Below are 18587 nucleotides of genomic sequence, written 5' to 3' on the forward strand. Positions count from 1 at the left end.
CAGGGAGACGCGGCTCCGGCCGGGCGGACCTGGGAGGGAACCATGGCTGCCGCATACACCCCCCGGCCCCCACCCCAACCCCACCCCGGCCGGCCGGGGAAGGGCCGCGGCCCCGGACCGGCACCCGCACGGCCCCCCCACCCGCCCATGACACCAGCGCCCGCCCGACGGGACGCCCCGCACAGCCAGACGCAACCGGACAAGCCCCGGCCGAAAATCCCGGGGGCCAAGACCGGCGGCGGGACGGCCCAGGGCAGGACGCCAACAAACTCCACCTGTAAAGCTGATAGAAGAAGAGGTTTATCAAACACCATTAGATGTATGCCAAGGACCAGTGAAGTGTATTATTTACGCATAGTTCCTTAATTGTTCCAAGTCTGATAAGTAATATATAGGGTGTTCCAAAAAAAGTTGCATATGCTCCCCAGTAGCTGGAAACCAAATTGTCTATGAGTATCCTTGTAAAATAAGCCCATTGACCGACTAAACTGTGAAGGAAGAAAAATTATTTATTACATGCTGTTGGGAGTGTATAAAACAGTTCGGATTTAAACATGTCCAGTTTCCAGCTGCAGAAGGATGCATACAACTTCCCTGGACACCCCGCATACATCCATTTATGTATACATTTTTATTATTTTTGTGGCATTCCTTCGCAGGTGAGAGAGAATCCTTAGTCTATGTTCATCATTCTTGCGACCGTTTCCCACTGTTGTTCGTATCTGTCCATTTGTTTTGTTTATTTTCTCTAATGTTATATATTCAATGATTAGATTTAGCCATTGGTTAATGCTAATGTTTTGTTTGTTTTTCCAATTCAACAATATATATATATATTTTTTTTTCTTTAATAGTCTTTAATAGTTTTGGATGTCGTCCAGAAGGATGTTTGTTTCGTACGACCACATTGAGTGAATCGTTCTTTTTGCCAATAACAGCAGTGATTCTATCTATTGGTCGACCGGAACCACAGAAGATTATGAACAGGAGGAGCTTCATACCGGAGCTCTTCTAAGGTGCAGTTTGGGCTGGCCAGTCCTTTCGAGAGCATCTCCACCCCTTCGTCCGACAGATCATTGTTGAACAGGTACAGATGCTTCATGTTGGATGGAGAGCTGAGAACGGAAGCCAGCACGTGACAGCTGCCTTTGTCCAGGTGACAAACACTTAGACTGGAACACACAGACAGGAGGAAGACCTGAGCATAACATAACGCCTGCTGACTTTAGTCCGCTCCCTTGAATAACAATAATAGATTTTAATTCTATATGACAAATATACAAAAGAGCAAATTACAAAACCCGATTGATAAAACTAATCGTTTTATTGATATAATGGATTGTATTGTCTAGTCATGATGTCACCAACAGGAACACTCATGTGCTGGTTGTGACAGTCTCTATTTTTTTGGGATGTCGTAAACAAGGATGTTTGTTTCGTTCGACCACATTGAATGAATAGTTCTTTGTTGCTAATAATAGCAGTGATTCTATTGATTGGTCGACCGGAACCCCCAAAGATTTTGAACAGGAGGAGCTCCTTACTCGAGGGACTCTAACTTGCAGTTTGGGCTGGCCAGTCCTTTCGAGAGGATGTCCACACCTTCGTACGACAGATGGTTCCAGCTCAGGTTCAGATGCTTCAGGTTGGATGGAGAGCTGAGAACGGAAGCCAGCAGGTGACAGCTGCCTTTGTCCAGGCCACAATCACTTAGACTGGAGAACACAGGCAGGAGGAAGACATGAGAGCGAGTGAAAAATAACGCCTGCTGACTTTAGTCCGCTCCCTTGAATAACAATAATAGATTTGAATTCAAGATGACAAATATACAAAAGAGCAAATTACAAAACCCTGTGACAAATCTGAAAAAACTAATCGTTTTATTGATAAGATGTATTGTATTTTCTAGTAATGCTGTCATCAACAGGAATGCTCATGTGCTGGCTGTGACGGTCTTTAATAGTTTTGGATGTCGTCCAGAAGGATGTTTGTTTCGTACAACCACATTGAGTGAATCGTTCTTTTTGCTAATAACAGCAGTGACTCTATCTATTGGTCGACCGGAACCACAGAAGATTATGAATAGGAGGAGCTCCTTACTTGAGGGACTCTAAGATGCAGTTTGGGCTGGCCAGTCCTTTCGAGAGGATCTCCACCCCTTCGTCCGACAGATCATTGTTGAACAGGCACAGATGCTTCATGTTGGATGGAGAGCTGAGAACGGAAGCCAGCAGGTGACAGCTGCCTTTGTCCAGGTGACAACCACTTAGACTGGAACAAACAGACAGGAGGAAGACCTGAGCATAACATAACGCCTGCTGACTTTAGTCCGCTCCCTTGAATAACAATAATAGATTTTAATTCTATATGACAAATATACAAAAGAGCAAATTACAAAACCCGATTGATAAAACTAATCGTTTTATTGATATAATGGATTGTATTGTCTAGTCATGATGTCTCCAACAGGAACACTCATGTGCTGGTTGTGACAGTCTCTATTTTTTTGGGATGTCGTAAACAAGGATGTTTGTTTCGTTCGACCACATTGAATGAATAGTTCTTTTTTGCTAATAATAGCAGTGATTCTAATGATTGGTCGACCGGAACCCCGAAAGATTTTGAACAGGAGGAGCTCCTTACTCGAGGCAATCTAACTTGCAGTTTGGGCTGGCCAGTCCTTTCGAGAGGATGTCCACACCTTCGTACGACAGATGGTTCCAGCTCAGGTTCAGATGCTTCAGGTTGGATGGAGAGCTGAGAACGGAAGCCAGCAGATGACAGCTGCCTTTGTCCAGGCCACAATCACTTAGACTGGAGCAAACAAGCAGGAGGAAGACGTGAGCCAAACATAACGCCTGCTGACTTTAGTCCGCTCCCTTGAATAACAATAATAGATTTGAATTCAAGATGACAAATATACAAAAGAGCAAATTACAAAACCCTGTGACAAATCTGAAAAAACTAATCGTTTTATTGATAAGATGTATTGTATTTTCTAGTAATGTTGTCATCAACAGGAATGCTCATGTGCTGGCTGTGACGGTCTTTAATAGTTTTGGATGTCGTCCAGAAGGATGTTTGTTTCGTACGACCACATTGAGTGAATCGTTCTTTTTGCTAATAACAGCAGTGATTCTATCTATTGGTCGACCGGAACCACAGAAGATTATGAACAGGAGGAGCTCCTTACTTGAGGGACTCTAAGATGCAGTTTGGGCTGGCCAGTCCTTTCGAGAGGATCTCCCCCCCTTCGTCTGACAGATCGTTCAGGCTCAGGTTCAGACTCAAGTTGGATGGAGAGCTGGGAACGGAAGTCAGCAGGTGATAGCTGCTTTTGCCCAGGCCACATTTGACTAGGCTGGAGCACACAGACAGGACGAAGACATGAGAGCGAGTGAAAAATAACGCCTGCTGACTTTAGTCCACTGCCTTGAATAATAGTAATAGATTTTAATTCAAGATGAGAAATAAAAAAAAGAAATTACAAAACCTCATCGATAAAACTAATCGTCTTATCGATATGATGGATTGTATTTTCTAGTCATGATGTCACCAACAGGAACCCTCATGTGCTGTCTGTGACAGTCTTTATTAGTTTTGGATGTCGTCAACAAGGATGTTTGTTTCGTTCGACCACATTGAGTGAATCGGTCTTTTTTTTGCTAATAATAGCAGTGAGTCTATCTATTGGTCGACTGGAACCACACAAGATTATGAACAGGAGGAGCTTCATACCGGAGCTCTTCTAAGGTGCAGTTTGGGCTGGCCAGTCCTTTCGAGAGGATCTCCACCCCTTCGTCTGACAGATGGTTCTCGGACAGGTCCAGATGCTTCATGTTGGATGGAGAGCTGAGAACGGAAGCCAGCAGGTGACAGCTGCCTTTGCCCAGGCCACACTCTCTTAGACTGGAGAACACAGGCAGGAGGAAGAAGTGAGCCAAACATACAACCTGCTGACTTTAGTATGCTGCTTTGAATAATAATCATAGATTTTATTTTTAAATGACAAAAAAAAAAAAGGCAAATTACAAAACCTGATTTATCGTTTTATCGATATGGTGGATTGTATTTTCTAGTCATGATGTCACCAACAGGAACCCTCATGTGCTGTCTGTGACAGTCTTTATTAGTTTTGGATGTCGTCAATAAGGATGTTTGTTTCGTACCACCACATTGAGTGAATCGTTCTTTTTGCTAATAATAGCAGTGATTCTATTGATTGGTCGACTGGAACCACAGAAGATTATGAACAGGAAGAGTTCCTTACTTGAGGCACTTTAAGATGCAGTTTGGGCTGGCCAGTCCTTTCGAGAGGATCTCCACCCCTTCGTCCGACAGATCATTGTTGAACAGGTACAGATGCTTCATGTTGGATGGAGAGCTGAGAACGGAAGCCAGCGGGTGACAGCTGGCTTTACCCAGGTTACAAGATCCTAGACTGTAGAGAACAGGCAGGAGGAAGACGTGAGCCAAACATAACGCCTGCTGACTTTAGTATGCTGCTTTGAATAATAATCATAGATTTTATTTCAAAATGACAAAAAAAAGGCAAATTACAAAACCTGATTTATCGTTTTATCGATATGGTGGATTGTATTTTCTAGTCATGATGTCACCAACAGGAACCCTCATGTGCTGTCTGTGACAGTCTTTATTAGTTTTGGATGTCGTCAACAAGGATGTTTGTTTCGTTCGACCACATTGAGTGAATCGTTCTTTTTGCTAATAACAGCAGTGATTCTATCTATTGGTCGACCGGAACCACAGGAAATTATGAACAGGAGGAGCTCCTTACTCGAGGGACTCTAAGATGCAGTTTGGGCTGGCCAGTCCTTTCGAGAGGATCTCCACCCCTTTATCTGACAGATTGTTCTCGGACAGATTCAGATGCTTCAGGTTGGATGGAGAGCTGAGAACGGAAGCCAGCAGGTGACAGCTGCCTTTGTCCAGGCCACACTCTCTTAGACTGGAGAACACAGGCAGGAGGAAGAAGTGAGCCAAACATAAAACCTGCTGACTTTGGTATGCTGCTTTGAATAATAATCATAGATTTTATTTCAAGATGACAAATAAAAAAACAAAACTCAATGACAAATCTGAAAACTAATCCTTTTATCGATATTTTGCATTTTATTTTCAAGTGAGGATGTGAGCAACAGGAACGCTCATGTGCTGACTTATGCAGTCGTCATTTGTTTTGGATTTCGTCAACAAGGCCATTCATCTAGTCCCACCGCGATGTTTTTTTTTGTGGTTTTTTTTTTTATTCAAGATTGACACTCGGAATTTCCTCGAATTTCGACGCATTTGACATTCTTCAAGATTCTGAATTGAAAGTGTTTCAGGATGAACTTCAGGTCAACATTTTCTTTGCCGCCATATACATTGAAATTAAGGCTGGCCAGCAATGAAAAATGTTCATCTCGGTGAGCAGCGTGAAATCCTTGCAATGAATCATACACAACCATCATCAAATCAAAAGAAAGCAAGAGACCCGGGTATATAGGGACCTCTCGAAACGAGTCTTTCCTCTCGTCCAAACAGCCGCGAGACAACTTCGGCACCAGTGCCAACCATTTCCGGTTTCCTAACGCTTTCACTCCCAGCCGTTTTTCAGAAGACATCGTCTTCTGTTCATTTGCGATGATTTTGGCTGACTTGTCAAGCACTACAGAATATTGTGCTTGATGGCTACACAAACATTTTTTTTTTTCTTCACAAAATGTTTTGACTCTTTTCCGTTCTACAGTGATGAGCAATTGAAGATCAGGAGTAATTTCCTTTTTCTATACGCCTTTGGTAGCGTTCTGGAGAGCTGCAGATTCTGTTCAGTTACAAACAGTTGAAAGTAAAGATGCACGATAATGTCGGTTACCGATAATTATCGGCCGATAGTGGCAATTATGACGTCACTCAGATAACAGATATAAAAAAAAAAATTCTACCGATAATGGAATCCGATATTTAGATACTTGATTTGGCCTCCAATTGTGCGCAGTCGAAGCAGTTTTGTCCAATTCTGCACCGCCGCCTCCTCAACCCCTCCTCCCTCGGAAGCCCCTGATGCATGAGTGACGCGACATGGTTGAGGTAGTTGGATGTCGTGGCGGCTCTGTCACCAGCGTAGGTTGATTTTACCGTGTGTGAAACAAACGGCTCTCTCGCCATCTGCAAAAACATGCACTGCAGAAGTTCCACGAGGCGGAAAGAAAGTGTCCTCATGTAACACCGCTAACCTGATCAGACATTTAAAGATGCATCAAAAAGATATTTGGAACGAATGCGAGGCTGCTGCTAGCGCGAAGGCTAAAGCGAACGTAAACAAACATAAACTAAGCTAAATTACGGGGCTTGTGACGATCGAGAGCCGCTTTTGGCAGCTCTGTCTCGGGCAGCCCCGCGCCACTCATCTCCGGTTCAACTCATTAAGCACCACGGCCAGACTGAGGCCTGGCGCGTGTGCTCATTTGGGGGCCGGACGGACTGAAGAGCACAGGCGGGAGGAGGTGCCAGGCTCGGTCAGACGAGAGACGTTTTTTTTTACTGAAGTGACCCGAGAGCCAAAGCCCCGGATGAAAAAATAATGCAGTTTATACTGTACGTCCACCATTCTTCGTGAAAAGCATGCCGATCACATCAGTTTCATCACGGACATTTGGACATGTGACGTCAGTCAAGTAAGCATGCTTATCATTCCGGCACAGTGTTTAGATGATCATTTCAACATGCACCAAACCACATTCACAAGAAGTCAATCAGTCAGTGATGCATTCAGTACGCTATAAATTTACGACTAGGCATGTGCCGGTATAAGATTTTGATGGTACGATAACCTTGGGCAAAAATACCGCGGTTTTAAGGTATTGTAATTATAGGTCCAAAATGTGTCATTTTGAGATGTATGGGTTAAAAAAAATCTGGGATTTTTTTTTAAATTTTTCATAACATATTTGCAAATTGTTACATGAATATAATGTTAAAATAAATAAATAACATATTTTAAATAAAATTAAAATGAATAGATCTATAGACTATCCACAGGCACAGCTGCGTTTGCTCAAGATTTGAGCAAGAACAAAAATAATTGCTATTAGAAAAAAACAAAACAAAAAAAACAAAACAAACGCCTCTAAATAAAATCAAAAAATATTTACTGCACAACTTTTTTTGTTTTTTTGGAGGGGGCAAAAAGCTCAAAGTTTCGCCATTTTCAGCCATTGTGTCAACTCTAGTCTACATGTCATGCCTTTGTGTTAAAAAGACATAAAGTTAATAAGTTAAAATATAAATATTGTTGTGTAACGGTTTCACCTCAAAAAAACATTGGGAGTGAGACCTGTCCTTTTCCAGCGAACATGCATTTTTGGTTAGGGCAAGATCATCTGTCGCAATCAGCGATCTTTGACGCTATTCTTTTTTCCTTCATTCAAGCTAGTTTCCCAGTGGCCATGAGATTTACAACCTTGACGAAGTTGCTCTCCCAAATAAGACTAGGCTAACATTTTCTACGGTATGACGGAAAATTTTAGTGGTTTTGAAGCCGTGACGTTTTCATACCACGCTAAACCTTGAAACCAGTAACCGGCACGTGTCTATTTATGACGTCTTCATCAGATCATTTTTCTTAAATCTAGACCAATAATTTTTTCTCCATCTTGTTTTGAGTGTTAAAGACTAGTTAACGGATGAATGCGCCAGATTATTCCACTTACTTGAAGCAAATATTACCATTTGTTCTTATTAAGCCCATACATCTAAAAACTTGGTCATTTTTCACCAAAATCAAGAAAAAAATGCTTTCCAATAATGTTTTGAACCATACCTATTCTTGAATAAAGAACATCTCTGACAAACATGTTTTTTAGGATTAAATATATAAATGTATTGCTTAAAATAAGGCTGTTAAGCTTATTTTCAGCTAGCTATTTTTCTTATTTCAAGAAATGTAAGTGAGTGAAATGTACTTGAAGCACTTTTGGCAGAGAGTTTCACTTATTTCCAAAAGATTTATCCTGAAAACATGGGAATTTAACTGGTTTTAAGGAGGTGTGCTTTTGCAGTGTAGTAATGTTATACAGTAAATGCATATTAGGAATGGCTTACTTGTAAAGGCATTTTTGTGCAACATGGGTATCTACTCTGTAAGTAATTGTTGCCAAAAGTTTACCATTATACAATGTCAGACAATTTGTCGTGATTTAGATGTTGGAATTTACTACTTGTTCACATTTGATGATGAAAAAACGAGCAAAAAAATTATATTTTTATACATTAATATTTGCTCTCGTATATACTTTAAAATTTTACATATACCATTTAATAGAATTATTGGCTTGACATTATCGATCATCAGCTGGGACGAGAAGGAAATTGTCGGTTATCGGTTGAAAAATGTATTATCCTACATCGCTAGTTGAAAGAACCGGAAGGATTGGTTCTATAAGTCTTTGGGAGCAAACCTACGTGCTCCCAAAAAATGTACAAACACGTCTTTGGGAGTGAATGCGCTCATTTCCTTTCTTTTTCGGATTTGTTGTTGGGCTCTGTGATATGCAATTGTTTTCAGATTTTTTAAATTATTTTTTTGCCCGTTTTGTGATTTGCAGTTGTTTTGTTTTGTTGTCATCATGTTTTGTGACTTGTTGCACTTGTTTTTAAGATTTGCCATTGTGCTTTTGGATTTCCCACTTCATAAAGACTTTAAACCACGCACATTGATCTTTGAGAAGCCTTGACCACCACCAACAGCTTCTCAAGCCCCAAAGGCGAACTGGAATAATCCCCCAGGTCAAAGGACTTCATGGTTTCGTCGTCTGTCAGTAAAAAGAAGGCCAAGGCTGACCACATGTCATTTGACATTTTGCGCCAGCCAGTCATGTATGAACTCTTTTTCTTTATCTGAAACTGCTTCAGCAAAGAGTCGTCCTTCAGCTCGTTTAAGCAGTAGAACAAGTTGATGTTCTTCTCAGGAGTGTTTTGTTTTATCCTTTCCTTGATCAACTTGACACTCTTTGACTTGTTTTGCCTCCAGTCCTGAGGAGCCTTCAGCAGTTCCCCCACTAGTTCCTGGTTGCATGGCAAGGAAAGGCCAAAGAGGAAGCGGATGAACATGTCCAAGTTTCCTTCACTTTTCGAGGCTTTCTGGAGAGCTGACTCATGGACTTCAGGGATTGTCTTTTGTTTCCAAAACCTAGAAACTAATCTTAGTAACCATCCTGAATCATCCAGTACGTTGTTGTTGTCGTGGAAAAGGCAAATCATCACATGTAATGCGGCCATGTACTCCTGGATGGTCAGATGGACGAACTGAAACATTTTGCCATGTTGGTTTCTTCTGAGCGGACATATCTCCTTAAACACCTCAGTAAATATTCCAGAGTGTTTTGCCACTTGGCTGTAATCAAAACCGCAGTCCGCCAGGTCTTTCTCATAGAAGATCTGTTGCTTACTCATTGTGTGGTGAAAAGCCAGCTTTGCTAGCGCTTTCACGTAATCGGGGTACTCGGTCGTCTGTCTCCCCTTGGACTTGTCCAGCTGGTTAAAAGCATACGCTGAGCACATGTCTGTAAGCGTTGTGGGAAGCTCTCCCTCCTTCCTTTTGTCCAAATGATCCTGAAGAACTGTGGCGGTGAGCCAGCAGAAAATGGGCAGGTGGCACATGATGAAGATGGTGCGAGTTTTTCGGATGTGCTCAATGACACGCTCCTCATTTGGGAACTTTTTCCTAAAGTACTCCAGCCTCTTGATATCGCTGAATCCTCTCACCTCCGTTCTGCTGTCAATGAGGTCGGAGGGGATATCGCGGGCCGTCGCGGGCCGCGTGGTGATCCAAACCCGGGAGCAAGGAAGCAGGTTCCCCTTGATGAGGTGCGCCAGGAGTACCTCCAGCGGGTAGGGTTTTTTCACATCCATGTCTACTTTCATCTCATTCTTCAAGTCCATTTTAAAGTTGCACTCGTCCAGTCCATCCAAGACAAACAAGATCTTGATCCTGCTGCTTTCATAGTCCTGTTTCCCAGACTTCTGCAGGTGGTCTAATATTTTGTTCAGAGTCTCCTCACTGATGTGTCTGCTCCCGCAGACGTAGCTACGGATAAGCTCAGCAAGCGTAAAACTTTTCCCTTTGTCCGTGTTCAACTCACGGAATGTGAAGGGAAATATGAAGTGCACGTCCTGGTTGGCATTGTCGCTGGCCCAGTTGCACACAAACTTTTGAACCAGGAAGGTTTTCCCGATTCCCGCGAAGCCGACGGTGAGCAGCGTGCGTATCGGTCGCGGCTGCCCGTCATGGCTTTTGAAGATGTCGCACGGCAGGATGGAGTTCTTGGCTGGGGCGGCACACGTCTCCATCTGAAGCACCTCGTGTCGCTCGTCGGGCCTGACATCGGCCCCGTAGGTGATGTCCAGCTCAGTGTAGATGTTCGCCAGAGGCTGCTGCTGCCTGCGCTCGGTGTTGCCCTCGGGAACAAAGCTGTATAAACTCCGCAGGTTGTGCTGCAGGTCCGCCTTCAAGCTGGCAATCTGATCATCATTATGGACGGAGAAGACAACGCCTGCAAGAAAGCAGCAGTGAGCCGTTATGGACACAAAAAAAACAACAACCTTGCAAACAACCCCAGGGCACACAGCCACCAGAGAGATGAATACGTACAAGTCCCACCCTCACATAATGGACAATGTGATTGAGTAACTCAAGGCAGATTCTCTTCATTAATACCTCCATGGTTATTTAGTGATGTTTTAATGTTTTATTAGTGTTTAACCCTTTACACTCCGCGCTATACAATTGGGGATGCTTGCCTCCCCTTGATTTCTGTGGCCCATATCGTCTGTTGTACTCGTCATAAAGACGTCATTTAGACCAGTATATAGAGAAATAATCGCTCTTTCATTCAACACCGGATGGCAGCACTGTCGCATGTTAACTAAATGAATTTTCCTAAGGTGACTTGAAGTTGTTGAAATTCACGTCAGTGGCCGCCATCTTGCATCCACAATGTTTTATATCACGTCTCTGCTGAAATAACCACATTTTCATCGACAAAATAGAATCACAACGACAAGACAGGGTTAGAATAATGTGTAGAACACCAGTAGAAGCGCATATAGTTCTTAGGAGGCAAGTAGAAGCAGTGAATTAGGCCGAGTCTGAAGAGAAGTCCACAGAAAGAGGGGGAATGGATTCGAAGGAAGAGAATGTGATCAACGTTGGCATTGATCTCCTCCAAGAAGGTCATAAAATGAAAAAATATAGCCATTTATCAAAAACATACCGAAAATCAAGTCATATTAGGTAAGATTTGAGTCCTACAGAAATACTTTGAACAAATTTACCCTCCCTGCTGACTCAATAACATCTTGTATTATTGGCCATGTAAACAATGACAAAAAAATGTGTTTTTGTCTGTTTGTAAACGGCTAAATTCCATTACACACCTAAAAATTCTTTGATAGACTATGAGATGTTATTGTTATATTTGACTTTTATATCATACTCATGTGTGAATTTAAAAATAGTGTGAAAACGGCTAATCCAGTGGTTCTTAACGTGGGTTTGATCACACCTCAGGGGTTCGTTCGGTGAGCAAGTCTAAGGGGTTCGGCGAAGGTAAAGACAACCAGAGCCTTATTTTTGTATGCTGATTAAAATCAAGGCAAAGTGGCTTTTTAGACCAGGTTTTGGACTTGTTTGCTCCCAACTTACATGCTTAATCCATTTCTTTTATCAGCTAGTCCTCGCTCAGATAGGAGGTTCTTCCCCAGGGACTGGTTTGCTGAGTGGAAGGTTGGCTCACACTTGGCATGAGGGAATACAACAGACCGATGGCCAGCGTGGTCTCAAATATTGACCCATATATAAAACGAGCTGTCAAAATGAAGAATTTTGAACAGAAGTTTGCTAAATTATTAGCTCGTTAGCTTAGATAGATAGGTTTTGAATTAGAAATAAACTGCTTTATTATGTAACTCCGAAGGGATCGGTGAATCCACATGTGAAACTTGTGCGGTTCGGTACCTTTAGCAAGGTTAAGAACCACTTGGCTATTTGTAAACAATAGAATATATATCATTTTTATTCACTTTTCAGATCGACCCTCTGCCAGAGCTCCAAGGGCTGAGAGGGCGAGAGGTAGAGCCAGCGGCATGAACAGACCCCTCCCAGATGACATTTCATTTCCTTGAAATGAATAGGAAGTGTGAGTTTTCAAGTTTCGTGGGAATGATGTGGATTGTTTACAAACTATTGACAAATAGTGCCATTTTTGAAATGTACTGTAAATGACACCGTGCTCATTTACTCAACCTCGATGTGCAATATGTCAAATCGAAGCGGAGAAGTTCATTTTTATGATCAGTTGTCAAAATCTTACTGAGATTTATAGTTTAGCAGTCATTAAGCAATGTTTGTGAGTATCCATATTTGGCATGTGAAATTCTTTGACTTTAGCTGGTGATGACACTTTCAAAAATGTGAGAAATTTGAAAAATAAAAGTTTGATGATGACATTTGATGATTTAGGAATAAAAATATGTGAAACAAGGCATGTTTGCGCAGTTTTTTTTTGGGGGGGGGGGGGGGGGTGTATGAATACTCATTGAAAAATCAACGCCTCATTCCACAAAAATTGCTCGGAGTGTAAAGCGTTAAAATGAGAGGAATCTCTCCGGTTCTTTGACATGCGGAGACTCCTCTCACTGTTCAAACACCATGCCCATGATTAGTTGGAGGAGCGATTTAATTTTATGATGTCCCACATTAAATATATTTTTTGTTTTAAGTGAACTGTTTTCTATTCATATAAACTACTGTCATGTGCTGAAAAAACAAATCAACTGGAATGCAAAAAAATGGCGCTTCTAAAACGAGTAAAAAAAAATTTGAAATGAGATAAGATTTGCTTATAACAACTAAGAAAATTCTGCCAATGGAACAAACAATTTTTGTGTTGCTTGGGCAAAATGTTTTTGTCATAAGCAAATCTTATCTCATTTCAAGTCATTTTTTTACTCGTTTTAGAAGTGGCATTTTTTTCCCAGCGTGTTACACTGATCAATGACATTTTTTTTAAAGACCTAAGGATTTATTTTTAATTCTTAATCATTTCTCATGTGTGGCTCAAAATGACCTCATCTATTGGCCTGTGACGTCACCCAGGTCACGCCCACTGGCGTGACTTTGTTGGCATTTTATTCTCGACCTTTGTAGGGCCTCTCAGGAGCAACAGAGCAGCATCAAATGATCACAAAATGAAAAGCAATAGTTATGTCCAGGGGTGAAAGTGGGCCAGAACGGTTCAGGAAGGCAGTTCCGGTTTAAGATTCAGGGCCAGAACGCAGTTCCGGTACACGGTGCTTTGATTCCAAAAATATGACGGCAACTGTCAAAACACTATGTAAAAAAAAAAAGGCTAAGCTGCCACACATGCATTTCATCTCCAAGATGAAAAAAATCTAACAACATCAGATTTACATACACATGTGTTAACAACAAACATAATAAAGTGCTTGTGTAGCGTTTCCAACAATTTTCATTATTTACTTTATTCCACGGACGGCATGGAGGTTTCCCCAGCTGCTGCAGTTATCTGAGTCTGACGATGATGAGTCACGTCAATGTGCGAATGCACACTGCAAAGCAAAACGCCTGGACTCATTTATCTGTTCAGTTGGCTGACATACTGACTTGTCATCAGCAGAGATAGTTATTTCTGATTTATTCAAATGTGCATGTTTTCTAAAACAGCAACAACAACAAAAATGTTGAATTGATGCGACAAAAAAAAGGGCAATACAACATAAAATGAATCAAATCTTTAAGAGCAACAAAAGAGTTGAGAAGGCTTATTTATCATTATTTAGTTTTATTTGCTCTGTTGGGGAGGTTCAGAACATATTAGCTGTCAATGTGCACTTTGGACTTTTTCATTTATGTTAGGCTACTTGTTCATTTACTTATGATTTAAAAACGTTTGCGCGATCTTCAATTTTTGGCATTTAGTATGTGAGGAAAATAACGGTGCTGAAACAGTTTTATTTGCATTTCAGTAGAATGTGAAGTAAGGTTGGCCAACCATGTTTTTGAATAATATCAATGGCTAAAAAGTTATTAACATATTTTCCTTATTTTTTTTAACGCAACCCTTCCAGATTCTTTGTTTAACCCATAGCAACGCCCTTGACAACGAAAATGCTTTTCTTCGGCAATCTTCTGAAATTAAGTCACACAGGGTAGTGCGAGGGAAGTCCGCTATAGAACAGTATTGTTTGTTGCATTGCTTCTCGGTAAGATGCCACGGCGGTGTGTGGCGATGTTTTGTTCTCACTCAAACGAAAAGTTGTATGAGTGGCCAAAGGATAGCAGGGCACGTAAATGGACATCTTTCGTTCGCACGAAGCGAATGAATTTCTCGCCATCATCGAGTAGTGTTCTCTGCTGCAAACACTTCGAAGATGCCTGCTTCCTTAACCGCTCTGCTTATGATCAAGGATTTCCCAAAAAGTAAGTGTGATTTTTGGATAGATGACTGATGACTTTGTCAAAGCAGAGCTGCCAACTGTTGTGGAATGAACAGTATAAGCTAGCGACGTTAGCCGAAAGTTAACGCGCAGCAATCCCCGATCATAGTTGCGTTCGCTAGGTTAAGTGTGTTTAAATTGTGCGTCATCTACCATCTTGTCCGAAAGGGTTAATCCACTGTCAATCGGGAAAGGGTTGTGGATGTCCACATAAGCGGGTCGGCGTCGCAGTCATTCACGGTCACGTTGCAGTAAGAGACACACACCGCCGGTGAGTTTGTGTACATTTATTTGTATTTGTATTATATATTTCCACCTTCATGCTTCAAGCATTGCATTGCATTTGTACGGTTCGGCGTTTCTTTCACTGTGATCACTTGATAGCCTTCTATTTTGTGTTTCGCGAGAGCCGCTGACAGGTGACTCAGCGTGTTGGTATTGAGTCAATCTCGCAATGAATCAGCGAGCGGCTCAAGTCACGCAGTGAATCATGGAAAATGTAGTCTCGGGACAACACTGAAGTGGTGCTTTGTAATCTGTTCACTTGTGTGAAAAAACTACATTTCCTCACGCCATTAGACGCCACTTCCTGCCGAGAGCTGTGCCGAGCAGTGTTCATACTGTTAGCTCCATGTGCTAATATCGAAAGAAAGTTGTCAGCAAGTCGTGTGTTCGATACATTTGTAAACAAAAAGCTCATAACAAGACACTTTGCACGATCCGTTTAAGAGACGCTGCAGTAGTAGGAGGCGAGGAGGAGATCAGCAAGAAGCAAAACTTTGCGGTCGAATGTGGTGGCAGTCCGCTATTATTTTGTTTTCATATTGTTACCACAATAAAGTGGAGAAAGCCATCAATGACTCATCTCCTTCTTTCCCCCCAACGTTTTTATATTATTATTTTATATGCACAAGAGCTGCCGGATCTGCCAAAATGAACATGAAGTCTTATTATTTTTTAACAATGTCATCAGATAGACAAAAACATAAAATTATGTGCAAATGCCTGCATTTTCATATCATGAAAATAATAACGGTCTATATCTTAACAATCTTGTAATCTCGATGGGTCTTGTATCCATTCCATGTCAAGTAGTCTAGGCACATTGTTTGCATCCTGATAAGCGTCTGGCTAATACATGTTAGGTCCAACATAAAATTCCAAGCTCCTCTTCTTCCTCCAACTCTTCAAAAACTTGGATCTCCTCCCTTGCGCTCGATCTATTGCTTATATCGCTGTTAGAATCATTGTTTGAAGGGCGTTGTATGGCGGCGGTATGCATGGAGCTGCCATCGCTGTTCCCGGTGGGACGTATCACTTCCGGGTTCGTCCCCTTTCAGGCTCGAACTTCGGAAACGCGATTATTTTGTCAAATATACAACATATAAATTATTTTTTCATGCTTTATTTGTTGGACAATGTTTAATTACTTTAATTGTGACCCTATATGGCATGTTATGAAATTACTTCACATTACTGCTTTAAGAGGTCTGCCCCCCCAAAGAAAGAAAGAAAGAAAGAAAGAAAGAAAGAAAGAAAGAAAGAAAGAAAGAAAGAAAGAAAGAAAGAAAGAAAGAAAGAAAGAAAGAAAGAAAGAAACCAGTCAATCAATCAAATTTCTGGCTCCGTGGCGACCTTGATGTCGGGGAGTTCCGGCAAGAAATTCTAGCCACTTTCACCCCTGGTTATGTCTCAGGAAGTGAGATTTGGAAATAAATGAGCAACAAAATTTTTCATACGGGTCGTTTCATGGTTAACTTCCACAGCTTCCAAATCACCTGCTTTCTACCACGGGAATCTATGTCGGGGACTAACCTTCTATTTTCAGTATGTCGCTGCCCAGGTTCTGGGCCAAATCGTTGTTCCCGATCTTCTCCAGAATCTTGACGGTCACATGCAGAGTGTTCTCACCGTGCTTACTCAAGAGCTTTCCAGCAATGTACTCACGGCTGGTGTTCTCACGCTCGCTTTCAGGCAGGTCCGTGTGGAACCTGAAGGACGCGAAGTCCTCCTCCCCCAGCTTCATCAGCGTGTTCCACAGCAACTCCCTAAGCCTGCTGTCCTGAGCCATCCTTCAGACTATACGCGTGAGGGAGGTGACCGTCAAACAGGTATCTGCGGACGACAACTTTTATTGACTTATTGTAACTTGAGCTCATAAACCGTTTGAGTGACGTGACGCAAAACACAGACGTCAGGTCAATCTTCATCTTTCCTCTTAGCACTGGTTGAATGTAACGAAGAAAAACCATCTCTCATTACTGTACTTAAGTACATTTTTGTCTATATTTGACTTGAGTACAAATATGAAGTGGTACTTTTTACCTTTAACTTGAAAACATTTTACATCACAAATATGTACTTTTTACTCCACTACTTTTTCAAATTGTCGCCTGCGTTACACGTTACTTCTGATTGTATTTTTTCTCATTGTGAATTGATCATTTTCATGCCTTCGGTGCAATCGATAAGCTCTGTGCAACTATACCTTAACTGAGCACTAGAGGGAGCAATAGTGTTTACAACAGCAGTTCTTTCTGCCCGCTGTCTAAAGCCATCCTTCCTCCTTGTTAACATGTGAGCGAGGTGACCGTCGATCGGGTATCTGTGAACGACAACTTTTCATGGCTTATCTTGACTTAATAACTGTTGAAGGACTGGAAGTGGTCCTCCCCCAGCTCCGTCAGCGTTTTCAACAGCAGCTCCTTACGCTCAGTGTCCAGGGGCATCCTTCCACCTTGTAAACGCGCGGGCGGGATGACCGTCGATCGGGTATCTACGGACGACACATTATTGTAACTTGACCGTGTAAACCATTTGAGTGACGCGACGCAAAGCCTGGACGTCAGGTCAATCTTTTTCATTCATGGTGGGACTCCCTTGCTGCTTTGTTCACGATATTGTTACAGTAAATGACTTGTTTTGATCTTGAAAATACCTGACAATATAGTGGAAGACAAAATATACCAGATTGGGTCTAAATTTCCTTTTTCAAAGAGGCGAGATTGCAAACAATCGAATAATAGCTGGCAACAAGGAAATGCATTCCAAGCAACATTGAGGCAAGTTCCCACTTCTACACACCACAAGAAGTTGCCGAACCTGCTTAAGCACCCATGTCTTTCTAAAAAGAAACAAAACTTAATTGTCAGTAAAAGTGCGTCGAAAATTCCGGCTTACGCAAAATATACTTGGGTATTTCAAGCTAAAAGACATTTTGGTGGACACAAAATGTACTGTGCCCTTAAGTGATATTTTTGTGTTTCCTGTTACTCACCTGATAGAATTGTGGCACAATAAATGAAACAGTAGGCTCATTGACAAAGGAGCAAATTACAAACCAACTTTAAAGTGAATGAACTTGCGACTCATTTTTCGTTCATGAGTTTCATTTCAGTTTAAGAGTAAACTTACGTGGCCTTGTTGTCTCCTCGTCTCCTCCCGTCCAAATGACAACTTGTCTTTCTGGTTCTCCTAGACAGGGCACACTGGGTGTGACCTTCGGTGACACAGAAAACACCTGTATGACCGGTTGTATTAGTGCCGTGACCCAGGTCGGCAGTGAAGGTTTCGAGGGGTGCGCGCGTGTCCGTTGTGTGCGGTGCATAGAAACCTCCCTCCTGATACCCTCAAGCCCGAAATCCTATGTAACTAAACCCTATTCCGAGTGTGTGCAGTATTATGAACCGAACAAGAACACAAAGCAAAGAGCATTGGAGATATGAAGAGCTAAGACGAGGAACAGGCATGAAAATCTCTCACCTTTCGGCGAAATTCGCAGTTTTGAAGTCAAAAAGGGCGACCTACGTGAATTGCGTAGATACGAGGAGAAATTCTTTTTGGGAGGGGGGGGGGGGTTGGGAGGTTTTATTTAATTATTATTATTGTAACGAATCGAGTTATAATGTGGCGGGGGTGTTAACAGGTGTTCCTGAATGCACCGCATGACGTAGAGGGGTGAGGGAGGTGCGGGAGAGCGAGGGAAGTGCCTTCCGTGTTTACGTTTGTTCTGGCGGGGGAGATATGTGCATTGGCTGCGGCAGACAGCAGTCGTGTTGTTCAATAAG

At 42.1% G+C, this 18587-nt stretch overlaps 1 protein-coding gene across 1 annotated transcript in view; it reads right to left on the bottom strand.

Annotated features, from left to right (window-relative positions):
* The window catches only part of LOC130910048 (NACHT, LRR and PYD domains-containing protein 3-like), a 37425-nt gene extending 19463 nt beyond the window's left edge, over positions 1–17962 (bottom strand). The window contains exons 1-12 of the mRNA XM_057827120.1: positions 17935–17962; positions 17009–17296; positions 16336–16635; positions 8717–10556; positions 4799–4969; positions 4271–4441; positions 3739–3909; positions 3194–3361; positions 2644–2814; positions 2101–2271; positions 1545–1715; positions 1002–1172 (exon numbers count right to left, since the gene is read on the bottom strand). Of these exons, the coding sequence (XP_057683103.1) occupies positions 1002–1172; positions 1545–1715; positions 2101–2271; positions 2644–2814; positions 3194–3361; positions 3739–3909; positions 4271–4441; positions 4799–4969; positions 8717–10556; positions 16336–16591 (3461 nt within the window). The 5' untranslated portion in view covers positions 16592–16635; positions 17009–17296; positions 17935–17962. The remainder of the gene's footprint in view (positions 1–1001; positions 1173–1544; positions 1716–2100; positions 2272–2643; positions 2815–3193; positions 3362–3738; positions 3910–4270; positions 4442–4798; positions 4970–8716; positions 10557–16335; positions 16636–17008; positions 17297–17934) is intronic.
* Between the last annotated feature and the right edge of the window lie 625 nt (positions 17963–18587).

Source organism: Corythoichthys intestinalis, chromosome 1 (assembly GCF_030265065.1).
Source record: "Corythoichthys intestinalis isolate RoL2023-P3 chromosome 1, ASM3026506v1, whole genome shotgun sequence".
Classification (NCBI taxonomy): domain Eukaryota; kingdom Metazoa; phylum Chordata; class Actinopteri; order Syngnathiformes; family Syngnathidae; genus Corythoichthys; species Corythoichthys intestinalis.